The 15,312-nt window shown below is 45.9% G+C and overlaps 1 protein-coding gene across 2 annotated transcripts in view; it reads left to right on the forward strand.

Moving 5' to 3' along the window:
* The first annotated feature begins 639 nt into the window (after positions 1 to 639).
* ELOVL5 (ELOVL fatty acid elongase 5) overlaps positions 640 to 15,312 on the forward strand; it is a 37,677-nt gene continuing 23,004 nt past the window's right edge. The window contains exons 1-3 of one of the 2 annotated variants that reach the window (XM_069974508.1): positions 640 to 826; positions 3,975 to 4,041; positions 11,495 to 11,682. In XM_069974508.1, the coding sequence (XP_069830609.1) occupies positions 3,984 to 4,041; positions 11,495 to 11,682 (246 nt within the window). In that variant the 5' untranslated portion in view covers positions 640 to 826; positions 3,975 to 3,983. Of the gene's footprint in view, positions 827 to 1,039; positions 1,365 to 3,974; positions 4,042 to 11,494; positions 11,683 to 15,312 lie in introns of those variants that run through there. The other variant, XM_069974509.1, reaches the window with a different exon arrangement.

Here is a 15,312-nt window from a genome sequence, read left to right on the forward strand (position 1 = left end):
GAGACCCCGGAGGAGTGTGAGTATGTGTTATTATTTTCGGTGCAGCCCCAGAAAAATATTAAAGGGGTACTCCAAGAAAATGTAACTTGTCCCGTATCCTGTGGATAAGAGATCGCGGGGGTCTGACCTCTGTACCCTCGGTGATCATTGTACCAAACCCCCCAGCAACCTTCGTATCGGACCCGGCACGTGACCCGCGACTCTATAAATTTCTATGGAGGTGGCAGAAAAAGAGACGAGTACGTCTGTGTCCGGCATCTCCGGGGCGGGGACGTTGGTTCGGCAGCCGGACCCCTTCTGGATAGGGGACGAGTTTTTTTTTTTTTTTTTTTTAGAATACCCCTTTAAGCAGCTGTACGGCTGGAGTGCCCCTTTAAGCAGCTGTACGGCTGGAGTGCCCCTTTAAGCTGCTGTACGGCTGGAGTGCCCCTTTAAGCAGCTGTACGGCTGGAGTGCCCCTTTAAGCAGCTGTACGGCTGGAGTGCCCCTTTAAGCAGCTGTACGGCTGGAGTGCCCCTTTAACGTCCCGGTCGGTGTCCCGTCTAATGTCTATAGATGGAGCAGCCGGTGATGCCCTCCGGGTCGCCTCCTCCCCCTCCCCCGCCTCCTCCTTCCCATCAGGCGAGCCTCCTCACGCGTCCCCGGTCGCCGTCGCTGTGTGGCTGGGAGCGGCCGGACTCCACCTCGGGGCGGGGCAGTGGAGCACACAGTGCCGGCCGGGCTGGGAGGAGAGGACGGTCACACTCAGCCTGGACCTCCTCTGTACCGGGAGTCACTGAGGGAAGAGACGGAAACATAACGGTCCCGGGAGCGCGGCCACAGAACGGTAACGGGCGGGGAGGGGTGATGCTGGGCGGCGGGAGGGGCTCTGAGGGGCATCACCTCGCGGTACTCCGGTGTGTGGCGGCGCTGTACACCTGGGGTGTGTCCCCGGAGTGACAGGGCGCCCGGTGTGAGGACACGTTACAGCCCGGGGCCGGTGATGTCAGCCGCTGGGCGCCCCGCTATATATGGGCAGCGTCCCTCCAGCTTCCTCTGCCTTATAGGGGTCCTCCCCCCCCTCAGGGCTGCAGCCAATCAGAGCGCGGCACACAGCCGCCACATGTCCCTCACCCGCCGCTCCCGGGGCCGCCACTTGTTACGCCTCCGTGTGGTACCCGCCGCATCCCCGGAGCCGCTGCCCTTGGTTCTGTATCACCCGCAGCCCGATCATTCTCTTCTGGAAGATTCTAGTACCGATCACTCTGCCTCACATCCGGGCCGAGCTACACGACATAGACCCCTCACCTTACGCTTTCCCTCACTAAAAGTTGCTGGTTGCTATGGGCAACTGCTTCACCCTCACTGTTCCCAAGATGTAATGGGTGAGGCCTGTGCCTGTGTACTGTATGAATGGTGGATTCAAGGGGAACTCCGGCCAAAATCGGCTGCTTTCACATAAACTAATATCAGAAAGTTATATAGATTTGTAATTTACTTCTATTAAAAAAACCTCAATTCATCCAGTACTTATCAGCTGCTGTATGTCCTGCAGGACCTGGTGTAATCTCTTCAGTCTGACACACTGCTCTCTGCTGCCACCTCTGTCCATGATCAGTAACAAATCCCCATAGAAAACCTCTCCTGCTCTGTACAGAGGTGGCAGCAGAGAGCACTGTGTCAGACTGGAGAGAATACACCACTTCCTGCAGGACATACAGCAGCTGGTAAGTATGGCAAGACTGGAGATTGTTAAGTAGAAGTAAATTACAAATCTATATAACTTTCTGACACCAGTTGAAAACAAAAAACAAAAATATTTTTACCGGAGTACCCCTTTTAACGTCAGGGCCTGTCACCACATACCAGTATGATATCAGGGAGCATGCGACTGGTGTCAGCCACACTGCTCCATTCACTTCAGTTTATCGAGACATTAAAGCGGTTGTTTCTTTCAGATCAACTGGTACCAGAGAGTTGTAATTTACTTCTATTTAAAAATCTCCAACCTTCCTGTACTTATCAGCTGCTGTATGTCCTGCAGGAAGTGGTGTATTCTCTCCAGTCTGACACAGTGCTCTCTGCTGCCAGCTCTGTCCGTGTCAGGAACTGTCCAGAGCAGCAGCAAATCCTCATAGAAAACCTCTCCTGCTCTGGACAGTTCCTGACACGGACAGAGGTGGCAGCAGAGAGCACTGTGTTAGACTGGAGAGAATACACCACTTCCTGCAGGACATACAGCAGCTGATAAGTACTGGAAGACTGGAGATTTTTAATAGAAGTAAATTACAAATCTATATAACTTTCTGAAACCAGTTGATTTGAAAGAAAAAGATTATTGCCGGAGTACCCCTTTAATACTAACATCAGGAGCTAGTTACCATGTGATCAGAGTGTATCAGCCCACACACTACGTCACAGTCCGTGATTTTGGCTCAGTCTCAGTATTGTGGTTTGCTGCAGTTTTGGTTCCAAGCCCAAGTGTATATATATATATATATATATATATATATATATATATATTATATATCTCATACACAGTCACTTACAAGCTGGGAAATCGTGATGCGAACCAAGGCATACAGGGGTTTTCCAGCGCTACAAAAACATGGCCGCTTTCTTCCAGAGACAGCTCTACTCTTGTCTTCAGTTTGGGCGCAGGCTTTCTAATGCTGCGTTTACACGGAACGATTATCGCGCGGATTTGCACGCTAACAATCGAATTCGAACGAAAATCATACGTGTAAACGCAGCGAACGTTCTAACGACGAGCGAGAAATCGTTCATTTTGATCTTACAACATGTTCTAAAATCGCTATTTGTCGTTCGCCAAAAATTCGCAGATCGTTCCGTGTAAACAGTCGTTCACCGATTTATTTATTTATTTATTTTTTCCTATGTGCGAGATAGGCTTAAGCGATCGCAAAACGAATTTTCCGTACGATATATCGTTACGTCTGAACGCTCATTGTTATTTTTAAAAAAAATAGTTTTTTTCAAAATCGTTAATCGTACGATCGGGCGAATTATCGTTCCGTGTAAACGCAGCATAACTCTGTTCCATTGAAATGAATGGAGCTTAACTGCAAAGGTGGCAGCAGAGAGCACTGTGTCACACTGAAAAGAATACACTACTTCCTGCAGGACATACAGCAGCTGATAAGTAATGGAAGACTTGAGATTTTTAAATAGAAGTAAATCACAAATCTATATAACTTTCTGAAACCAGTTGGTCTGAAAGAAAAATATTTTTGCCAGTGTACCCCTTTAACCTCTGAAAGGGGTACTCCAGAGAATTTAAAGCAATTCATTGCTTTAATAAAGTTATTTTACTTTGTAATTTAACTTAATTAAAATATATATTTTTTAGTTTACATATGCAATTTTGTTAACCATCAGCAGTAAGGGGTGACATAGCCCCTCTGCTGCCACCAACGTTTGTGTCGGGAACTGCAGGGTTGTCTAAGCTCTGCAATTCCAGATCACCTGCTCTGCTCAAGAGCTGGCACACAGCTATACAGCGCAGGGTCCTGGTCACCCTGTGTACTTACTGTATTATCTTGTATATAGTACTCGGGTCAACCTCTCTACAGTGAGCAGTGATTGCTGTCACCGATTGCTCTCTCAGTGGTTCTCGCTGAGCAAGTGGCAATCACCGTCCACTGTGGAGAGGCTGCTGCACACAGCGATACTGTCTCGGACAGAGGTGGCAGCAGAGAACACTGTGTCAGACTGGAAAGAAAACACCACTTCCTGCAGGACATACAGCAGCTGATAAGTACTGGGAGACTTAAGATTTTTAACTAGCAGTAAATTACAAATCTATATAACTTTCTAAAGCTAGTAGATTTGAAAGAAACAGATTTTCACTGGACAACCCCTTTTACTTCCGTCCTTCCATCTTTCCTCCCTCTCTTTATATCCTTATTCCTCCATATCTTCATTGCTGGGTATATACACTGATTTATACAGCATGTCTTCTATTTGCCTTCTAGGTTTAAGAAATGGAGGCCATGAATAAAGCAGTAAATGGATATATAGACAACTTGCTTGGACCACGAGGTAAAATGCTTCTCTATGTGTAAATGTATATTATACTGATGCATCATCTCTCTGTGTATGTTCCATGACATGTTGTGTATAAGGCTGGGTCCACACAGTGCTTTTTTTTTTTTTTTTTTTTTTTTTGCATTTCGTTACACTTTGAAATGCGGCAGAATTGCTGCATTTCACAGCACACATTGCTGCAGTTTGCTAGAAATTATCTCCAGCAATACAATGTCCTGTAACAAGAGACTGGCAAAAGACGCATTAGGAAGCCACGGTTAACAGCAAGCAGTTTATTTATTTATTTATTTATTTTTTCCAAACACAATAAGGCCATGTTCAGACATTTTAAGAGACCGGCTGTTCCATGACCCAGCTGGGGTCAAGAAAAGATCATCCTGGCCAGTACTGCAGTACCGGACGGATCGCGCCCGCATCAAAAATCTCCACTGCACGCTATAGAGCTTGCAGCCGGATCGGCTCGCTGCATATTGTGCACTGACATGGCTTTCCACGGCCGCTATTCAATGTATAGCGTCCGCAGAAAACTGACATGTCATTTGTTTGTGGTGCCGCTAGGGGTCCTGGCCGGAGCTTATACTAGGTGTATATGCTCCAGCCGGGATCCCACAGACGGCCAGGTAACGCATATTTTCATAATAATCACTGCCGTTGTACGTGTGAACATAGCCTAAAACTACAAAAATATGCATATATATGGACCAAGCCTAAGGGCCCTATTCCACCGGACGATTATCGTTTGCATAATCGTTAACGATTAACAATCTCAAACGACCGCTATTGCGAAAGACCTGAAAACGTTCACTCATTTCCATCGAACGATAATCGTTACTTATGATCGTAATTGCGATCGTTTTTCTTTGCTATTTATTCGCTGTTATGTTCGTATCTACTGCGAACAACCGAACAATGTCTTATTCAATGCGAACGATTTGTGAACGAGCAACGATAAAAATAGGTCCAGGTCACTGATTTCTCGTTCGGTCGTTAATCGTTAACTGCATTTCAACCGAACGATTATCGTTTATATTCGAACGATTTAACGATAATCTGAACGATAATCGTCCGGTGGAATAGGGCCCTAAAAGTAAATAAGCCTCATTGCCGCAGGGTTGGTTTCAGGATAAACTATTCTTTATTGTTAAAGGAAAACTGTCACAAGTTTTTAGGCTACTTAAAGGGGTACTCCAGCTAAGAATGTGCCAGAGATTTGTAATTTACTTCTATTTAAAAATGTCCAGTCTTCCAGTATTTATTAGCTGCTGTATGTCCTGCAGGAAGTGATGTATTCTTTGCAGTCTGATACCACTGCTGCCACCTCTGTCTGAGACAGGAACTGTCCAGAGCAGCAGCATATGCCCATAAAAAAACCTCTCCTGCCCGTCAGCCTGAAAAGAATACACTACTTCCTGCAGGACATACAGCAGCTGATAAGGACTGGAGATTGACTACAACATCTGCCGAATGGTCATCCAAGACAGGGAAGATTATCTTAAGCAGACTTAAGGAGAATTTTGGAGAATAAGAACTACTACAGAATTCTGAAAGATCCCAAGATGTGATATGAAAGAGAATCAAAAGTTTTCTCACCATCATGTACAGTATCTCAGTACCTATATCTTCTTGCTAAGGTCCACTTCTGTCTGTTTCTGTTGGCGGTACACTCATCCAATCCCCAGCTGCAGTCATGTCCCGCCTTAGTCAGTGATTGGCTGAGCAGGCCATCTTGGAAGCAGTAGGTAGAATGTTCAGCGAAACCCTGAGGAAGGGAGGTAGGTAAGTATGTGTTATTATTTATTTTTAGTTTTTCCCAACATTTAAAAAATTATTTTATCAGGAATATCCTTTAAAAAAACTAGTCGTCCTTCTAGAGGAAGTTTTTTTATAACATTAGATGTGACATTGTTGTACTCAAATATAGAACATGGGCTAGGTTCGGAAGCAGTAACTCACCTTCTGGGGCTAAAAACAACTTGAAAGTGAACAAGTAGAATTTTTGCTGAGTAGTCTTCATCTCATCCTCACTCATAACGTTTTCACCAAATTTGTAGGGACCCCGATGGGGAGTCTGGCCGCACCAAGTCATGCCAACATCTTCATGGGGCATTTTACATTTAGCAGCCCTCCTGGGTATCGGACAATATAATGTACTATAAACAGTATATTAATGACCTATTTATGATCTGACTTTATTAGCCACCTGATAATAACTGGGAACTTTCTTTTCCACCCTCCCCTCCTCCCCCCCCATTAAAAGAAAAAAAAAAGTTACAAAAAAGTGCATTCAAATAGTTTTGAAATAGTTTTTGAAAGTAGACGTTGCATGAAGTGGAAAAGGAACCCATGAGACAGTTCAGACATATCAGAAAAAAAACATACGGATGGTAAAGTTTATAAGAAACAAGTTGATACGTTAAGAACTGATTTTTTTGAGAATGGATATCCAGAGGGGCTTCTAACAGAGGCCGGAGAAGGAGCCCTCGGGAAACAGGAAACAGATCACTGATCTCAGGGAGCCCATATGGCTCTACTAGGCATTGCTCCCTTCCTAGCCAGAATCTTGCTCCACACTGATGAGGGGCAACACCCCAAAACAGCTGTCTGTGGATGGATACCCGGCCTTGGTTTTTCCCTTGTCATTACATTGACTTATAGGGCCACTTAACATGGTGGTTTCCCTACAGGAGCCGCCCCTCGGCTGGGCCCTTCTCGGAGGGATATCTGGCTAGTCCTGTGTTTTAAAACTCTAAAATGAGCCTCCAAATGAGCTGAAGCTTTGCTTCAGCTGTCCAGGCATGATGGGAATTGTAGTTTTGCAACAGCTGGAGGGCCGAAGGTTCCCCATCCCTGCTCTAGACAAAGGTTTATACCATTTTTTATTACGTTAAGGACCCAACTGTCCAAGGTAATGGTTTACCAATAATTTAAATACACTCGCAATAGAATTAGAGTGTCTGTTCTTACTAAAGAGGGTCTTTTTGGGGAGGATGCTCTCTGAATTCCTCCTCAGGAAGTAGGGGGATGCTCCTCTGGCATATTCTCTGCAAGGATGTCCCTGGTTATGTTTGTCCCTGGGATCTCTTAAACAGCTATGTTGGTTTTTTCCAAATCTTTCTGTGCTAATTCAGACATTGCTGCTGTAGTTAAAGAGGACCTGTCACCCCCCGCGCCGGGGTGACAGGCTCTCGACCCCCAGCTAGATCCCCTTATAGTTACCGCATGTGGCCGAGTCCCGCTGCCGGAGCCGGTCCCAGGACGGAGATATCCCGGTGAGAAGCAGGCGCGCGCTGTGGAGATGGGTCCAGCGTCCATAGAGAATGAATGGAGCCGGACTCATCTCTGCTGCGCGTGCACGGCTCCATTCATTCTCTATGGATGCCGGACCCATCTCTACAGCGCGCGCGCCGGCTTCTCACCGGGATATCTCCGTCCCGGGACCTGCTCCGGCAGCAGGACTCGGCGACATGCGGTAACTATAAGGGGATCTAGCTGGGGGTCGGGAGCCTGTCACCCCGACGCGGGGGATGACAGGTCACCTTTAACCAGCGGACTATGTTGGTGACATGACGTCATCTTAGAGGCTCTATTACCTTCACGCTGTGCTTTTGGACGCATAAATAGTAAGGGACCAGCAGCGTCTGCTGTTTTAAACTGAATATAGTACATTGCATTATCGGTGGTATCATTCCCTAGAGGGACACCATTAATAGACAACAATGCTGGATCTATTTCTGGCGCTATTTAGTGTTTGTATGTCTGGAATATCTATAATATTTCTTGGGACTGAAGGTATGTTTACACTGAGGAATAGGGGAGGAATTTCAATTTGAATTTGCGCTTAAAGGAAACCCCTCCCCCCCGTGTCGGGGTGACAGTCTCCTGACCCCCCGTTAGAGCCCCCTATACTTACCTCATTGCGCCGGGTCCCGCTTCCTGAGCCGGTCGGGTGACTTGAGATTTCAGCGCCCGAAGCCCGACACACGCGCTCACAGGAGAGTCTGATGCCCATAGAGAATGAATGGTGAGTCCAATGCTCCGGCATTCTCTATGCGCATCAGACTCTCCTGTGAGCGCGCATGCCGGGCTCTGGGCGCTGAAATCTCAGTCACCCGGCCGACCCCCCCCCCCCCGTTAGAGACCCTTATACTTACCCCGTACACGAAGTCCCACTCCTGGAGCCGCTCTTGCCGCCGAGGCATCACCACCGGAAGCCCGTCGCACGGGCATCAGAGATGAGTCCGACGCTCATGGAGCGGTCATTCTCTATGAGCATCAGACTCATCTCTGATGCCCGCGTGCCGGGCTTCCAGTGGTGATGCCTCGCAGGCGAGAGTGGCTCCAGGAGTGGGACTTCGTGTACGGGGTAAATATAAGGGTCTCTAACAGGGGGGGTCGGCCGGGCTCTACCCCGGAACGGGGGGGGGGGGGGGGTGACAGGTTCCCTTTAATTTTACATGTATTCTGCTTAGAATTCTGCCAGTAAAATATGTACAGAGCACGGGCACAGTGGCGGTCTATTCCCCAGCATGGAGCACTAGCTTCTCCGCGCAGAGTGAACATGTAAGTAACTCACATTACAAATACATATACATCAAAGACCATACAAAGAAGACGTAAAGGAGTCGTCATCAAGGTCTGAACCTAAAATCATCAGACGCTCTCTGCACATCACTACGTGTAATAGCAATGCACGGCCGACAGCTAACAATTAGGGTGCCTTCACACCTACCGGATCCACAGCGGATCTCACTTCTGCGGATTCGAAGCGAGAACCGCTGCAGATCCGGTACCATTCACCCCTATTATAGCACATATTCGCAGCGGGATTAAAATCCCGCTATGAATATGTGCTTTAACCCCTCGCTGTCCACAGCCCCGCCGCCGCATTCCCCATCCCCGGCCGCATCCAGCAGCCCGCATCCCCCCCCATCCCCGGCCGCATCCTGCACCCCGCCGCCAAGAGCATAAAGTACCTGCTCGGCGGCGTGGCTGCAGTGAGGCTCCCGGCTCCGGTCCCGCTCATTAGCGGAACCGGAGCCGGCAGCCTCACGGCAGTCATGTAATAGGCTCAGTAAACAAGCGCCGATCTAGCAGATCTAGCTTTAGTTAGCTAAAAACTGTAAGTTGTCCCTTTAACAGTGTGTATGTATCACCGATACTTCTACTCTATATATGTCAGCGTATTAATAGTGCACTACTTTTATTACTAATAAATAGCACAGTTTTATTACTGAAACTGCTATTTTAAGGCACCTTAGAAGGATTGCTGTGTAGGACATAATAACCTCAACACAGAAATGCATTGAGCGCCAAGTGATAAGACACTGAACACGTATTCAAGATCCGGACCTTCCTTGCTGTATGATGCGAGGCCAGATACCATCAGCAATAATAATGAGAGGGATGGAGTGCCGCGTCCTCATCACTGTTTTTCCCCTGCAAAACAACAAGCCAGCTGTTGAGGGAAGTATGGAGAGTCTGCTTCGTGTGAATGGGGTCAGAGACAGGTTTATGCAATTTACATAACACTGATTGACTTTAAAAGGAGTTGCATAAACGGTGTAGCTATGGTGTCTCCAGTAACTTTGAGAGTAGCCTAAAACATGGGATATTTTTGAGCTGCTATTTTGGGACATATTTTCAGATGTAATATGGGGGGGGGCTTTTATGGAAGGTATTTTTTGTTGAAACGAATTTGGGGCCATTTACAATTCAAAAAGTTGTGTGCTGAAATACAAGAGTGTTTTAGCATGTAAAAGGCCCCAAAAAAAGCACTGACGTTTAATTTTATGTTCATAACAGCCACAGTGGGAAAGTTAGACTATGTGTGAGTTGTTCTGTTAAAAGACAACTCCAACAAGGGAAAAAAAGATAAAAGCCCCCCAAAGTTAATTCTCATACTCACCCTCACTGTAGAGACTTCTGTTCTTCACCACTTCCTGGTTTGGCCGTTCAAAACTCCCGCCCCTCCGATCAGCGGCTCAGATTGCTGACAGCTTGCTTGGAGCTGAGCGAGCTGTCGGTCATCTGGTGATGCTATTTAGGCCAGGCACCCTCTACCAAGGACATGGTCGGCACAAGATGGCACTGAAGATTCCGTGGTCGACAGTGATCGACTTTATGTAATGTTCTGAACCCCTTTTTTCAGCTGAATTTTCGAAATATTTGCTATTTTATTGAAAAGTAAAAACCGAAATCCTGTCCTGACAGAAGTATTTGACCGCCTTTAGCAGTATTCGACCGTTTTCTGGGGTATGATACCACTAGGTTTGCACTCCTAGATTTGGGATTTTTATGCCATTTTTTTTTTTCTTTTATGGCTCCTCTCAAGCTCTGTCAGGTTAGATGGGGCTGTTGGTGGACAACCATTTTCAGGTCTCTCCAGAGATGTTCAGTTCAGGGCTCTGGTTGGACCAGTCAAGCTCATTCACAGTGCTGCCCCTAAGTCACTCTTGTCACTCTGTTGTCTAGGCTGTGTGCTTAGAGTCATTGTCTTGTTGGACGTCTGCCAAGTCAGAGTCAAGAGGACTAAGGACCAGGTTATCTCTGTACTTTGCTACAGTGCCGTATGGGTGGGGCTTCATGGCCAACGTGCCCCATATCCCCGCCTACATCTGCACTGTAGGCCCCGCCCCTCCATGACGTCTTATCAGTGCCTAAGCCTTGTCCCCTTGGCAGCGTCATCAGAATGGGCCAACCTTGAAGTCTAGCCTTCTAGGTTGGCCCATTTCAATGACGCCTCTGATGGGGCGGGGCCTAAGCGCTTATTACATCACCAAGGTGGCGGGGACTGCAGCACTGATGTAGGTGGGGATATGGTGCACAACAGCCATGAAGCCCCGCCTATACGGCACTGAAAGAGACCACCAAGAAATCCTTTATAGGGTAAGATATGAACTGTCCAGAATATAAGAATAAAGAGGAGGTCCGACGGGAGGAGGCAAATATACTTACCGCTCCCTGATCCCGCGCTGTGGCCGCATTATAGAGCTCCTGGACCCTGCCAGCTGTCACTTTCTCCATGGTTCAGGGTACGTCACGACCCGGGATTCACGTCACTGAAGACTGGGATTTACCCCGCTCAGCCAGTTATTGACTGCAGTGGTGTCCAGCCCCAGTCACTGACTGGTTTAGTGGGACATCTGTCAGCCGGGTCGTCGTAGCTCAGAAGACATCCGGCGGACTCCAGGAGCAGGACACCTAAAGATATTATACTTCCTGACCTGAGTTCTCCTTTAAGAAGGGTGCCGAGAACTCCTTATATGGAAAGGAGTGACAATATTACTTTAAAAATAATCTAAGTAAAAAGTGCAATTTGTGACCTGCTTTTTTTTCTTTTTTTTTTTTTTTTTTTAGTCCGTAGTAAGTGAAAACCCACATGACGCATACCTGTGCTCCAAAGAGTCTCTAATGTGGAATTCCTTTCTTTTTTTTCCCCCCATTTCAGACCCACGAGTGAAAGGATGGTTCATGTTAGAGAACTACATTCCCAGCTTTGTGTGCACCGTCCTGTATTTATTTATTGTATGGATAGGGCCGAAGTACATGAAGAACAGACAGCCTGTGTCCTGCCGAGGGATCCTAGTGGTGTATAACCTTGCCCTTACGCTGCTCTCACTGTATATGTTCTACGAGGTAAGATTTATTGTATTGTACCCTACAAGGTTATTACACAATGACTATAATTCTTCCTGAAGATTCTCCTCCTGTGTCGGTCACTGGTTTGACTTTCCCGGTACACTGCCCTCAGTTATCATTTAGCTTGTGACTTTTTAAAAAAAAATCCATAAGCACTAAGCCAAAAATGTTTCCTATTAAAACCGAAATTTTAGACCGGCCACAAAAGCAAGAGCAATGGCTTCCCGATCATTACTGACCCCTGTTTTGGGGACCAGTAGTCTTGTTCCCTGTAGAAGAACAAAGCATACCCACCATTAGGAAAAAATTTTTTGACATGTTATAGGTCTTGATCGGTCGGAAGTATCAGAGGTATACATTGAGAGGATTTCCCGCCATATGGTTTAGATTAGATTCCACTTTGTAGACATATAGTGGCATACATTATCTATAGGCTCTCATGTTAAAAAAAGAAATACAGATGTAGCCAGGGTTTACCTGACCCATGACGCCACAATTTTGTCAGGGAGCTATGTTAAGTCAAGTAGAAAGTTGAGTTAAAGTGTCACTGTCGTTTTTTTTTTTTTTTTTTTTATATCAATAGTACAGGCGATTTTAAGAAACTTTGTAGTTGGGTTTATTAGCTGAAAAATGCATTTTTATCATGAAAAAGCAGTTTGAAGCTCTCCCCCCTGTCTTCATGGTTCTCTTATTGGGAGGGGAGGGGTGGAGGGAGATGAGGCACCAAAACAGGACAACAAAGAGTTAATTTACAGCTACATCACCGGGCTATCTCCTCTGACGGTCAGCATTGACCTCTCTGACCTCTGAATACCGGCTTTCAAACAGGTCCCGCTGTGTAATCCTTTGCTCTCTGCTGGCCACTAATTTCCCCCCTCCCCTCTCCATAGGTTACACAGAGCATGGCTGATGTAAAAGAGTCAAGATTTCCTGATAATGAGCAGTGAATGAGAGAGAGGAGGGGGGGACCTAGGGAAAGTCTTTTTGAATGCAGATAATGGCATATTTGCCTAATAAACCCAATTACAAAGTTTCTTAAAATCGCCTGCACTATTGATTTCTGCAAAAAAAAAAAAAAATACGACAGTGACACTTTAACCCCTAGACGACCCTGGACGTAGGGTTACGTCATGGAAGTCTGTCCCCAGACGACCTATGACGTAACCTTACGTCATGGGTGTTATTCCCGCTATGAAGCGCGCTCCGGAGCGGAGCGCGCTTCATAGGAGGTGGGGGCCGGCTGCAGTGAGCAGCCGGGACCTCACCGGTAATGACACGCTGCAGCGATCGCGCTGCCGCGTGTCATTAACCCCTTAAACGCCGCGATCGCGGCGCGACCTCAGCGTTTAAGTGTAAGTGACAGGGGGAGTCCCCTGTCACTTACCGATCGGGACCCCCGCAGTGTGACTGCAGGGGTCCCGATCGTTGAAACGGACTGCTGGAGGTCTCTTACCTGCCTCCATGCGGTCCGATCGGCGATCTGCTACACTGAGCCTGCACAGGCAGGCTCAATGAGCAGATCGCCGATAACACTGATCAATGCTATGCCTATGGCATAGCATTCATCAGTGTATAAATCAAAGTAATGTATGTACAAGTCCCCCAAAGGGACTTCAAATGTGTAAAAAAAAAAAAGTTCAAAACACTATTACACTACCCCAAAACCCCTCCCCCAATAAAAGTCTAAATCACCCCCCTTTCCCATTATATAAATAAAACATATAAAAATGAATAAATAGATAAACATATAATATACCATAGCGTGCGTAATTGTCCGATCTATTAAAATATAACAAGCGTCATTGCGACCGGTAAACGGCGTACACGAAAAGAGGGGAAAAAGTGCGCAGATTACCGATTTTATGTTACATTATATATTAAAAAAAATCAATAAAAAGTGATCAAAACGTCCGATCTTCACAAATATGGTATTAATAAAAACTAGAGATCATGGCGGAAAAAATGACACCCCATACAGCCCCGTAGGTGAAAAAATAAAATCGTTATAAGCGTCACAATAGGCCCATTTTAATAATATTTAATTGCCAAAAAAAAGGATTTCATAAAAAAAAATATATATAACATTAGAGAATCTGTGTAACCTGCATATGGTTGTGTTCGGGCTGACCTATAGAATAATAGTGTCATGTCGCTGTTACCATATAGTGCATCACGTAGACACAGGAACCCCCCAAACGTTACCATATTGCATTCTTTCTTACGATTTCACCTATTTATATCTTCATAAATAATATATTTGGGATTCCGTCATACATGTTATGGTAAAATGAATGACGCCATTACAAAGTACAACTATTCCTGTAAAAAACAAGCACTTACATGGCTTGTAGATAGAAAACTGAAAGTGCTAGAGCTCTTAGAAGGGGAGGAGGGAAAAACGAAAGCACTAAGATCAAAATTTGCGCGGTCCACTGGGTCATTTTGGGCCTGGTCCTCAAAGGGTTAAACGCATCATTGTGATCAAGTTAACACAGGCTACACAAGCTATGTGTATGTATTTGCTGGATGCCACTGCAGATGTATACCAGCCCAGGGGATGCCAATCTTTTGCTATGAATGCATGTGACATACCTGCCAGGACCAATCCCAGTATATACAACATGCATAGTGCCCTAACAGAGCATTCATGTATGACCTGCAAACACCAGACTGGAAGTTTACCCCTCATCCATGTGTAACATTTTCACATTTGTCTAGCGCTGCAAAGAAAGAGTTAAATCCCCTCTTTGTAAGTACCCTTGGAATGTTCACACTCCAGACCAGCAAATAGATTTGGAATTTCTGTCTTGGACACACAATGTTCTTTGTTGCTGAAACGCAGGGTTTTACATCACTTAATCTTCTTACTGGGACAATGTGTGTTTCTGTAAATGAAACAAAAAGTATCATGTAATGGTTATCTATAAAGAAGTACATAGAGCTATGGTAAAGGGAAATGCTTGGTTATCGTAGCATATGACTGTGCAGCTCTTTACATTTGCAAAGACACTCAAGGCACTATTCCACGGAACGATTATCGGCCATCGTTCATGTCGGCTGAAAAACAAAGACTCATATAGCAGCGATCTGCAACGATCAGCTCCCTGTGCCCCCCCCCCCCCCCCCTGGACTCACCCGCTCACTGCCGACGTGTGTAATAGCAGCAGCAGCGAGCAGGGAACAAGGAGCAAACAAGCACTGACAGCGCTGGTTTGCTACTCCAGTCGGCCCGTGGAATAGGGCCCTATTACACAGGACGATTATCGTGCAAAAAATCGTTAAACCGTTCGAATTTAAACGATAATCGTTCTGTGTAATTGCAGGCAACGTTCGAAAAATCGTTTGTATGTTGTTGATCGTTGATTTAGATCTGAAACTAAAATTTTCGTTATTCGTTCGCACAAGTTACGCACTTTTTCACTAATCGTTCAGTGTAATTGCACATTGTTCATTGTTTCGCTGGGATCAGAAGGAGTAAAAGAATATAGTAACGATCGTAACTAACGACTATTGTTCTGTGTGATATGGTGAACGATTTCAGGTTAACAATAAACAACCTCATTTAAGATCATTTATCGTTAATCGTTAAAAATCGCTCTGTGTGATAGGACCCTTAAAGGTGTACTT

This window comes from Dendropsophus ebraccatus, chromosome 6 (genome assembly GCF_027789765.1).
Source record: "Dendropsophus ebraccatus isolate aDenEbr1 chromosome 6, aDenEbr1.pat, whole genome shotgun sequence".
In the NCBI taxonomy this organism is placed as follows: domain Eukaryota; kingdom Metazoa; phylum Chordata; class Amphibia; order Anura; family Hylidae; genus Dendropsophus; species Dendropsophus ebraccatus.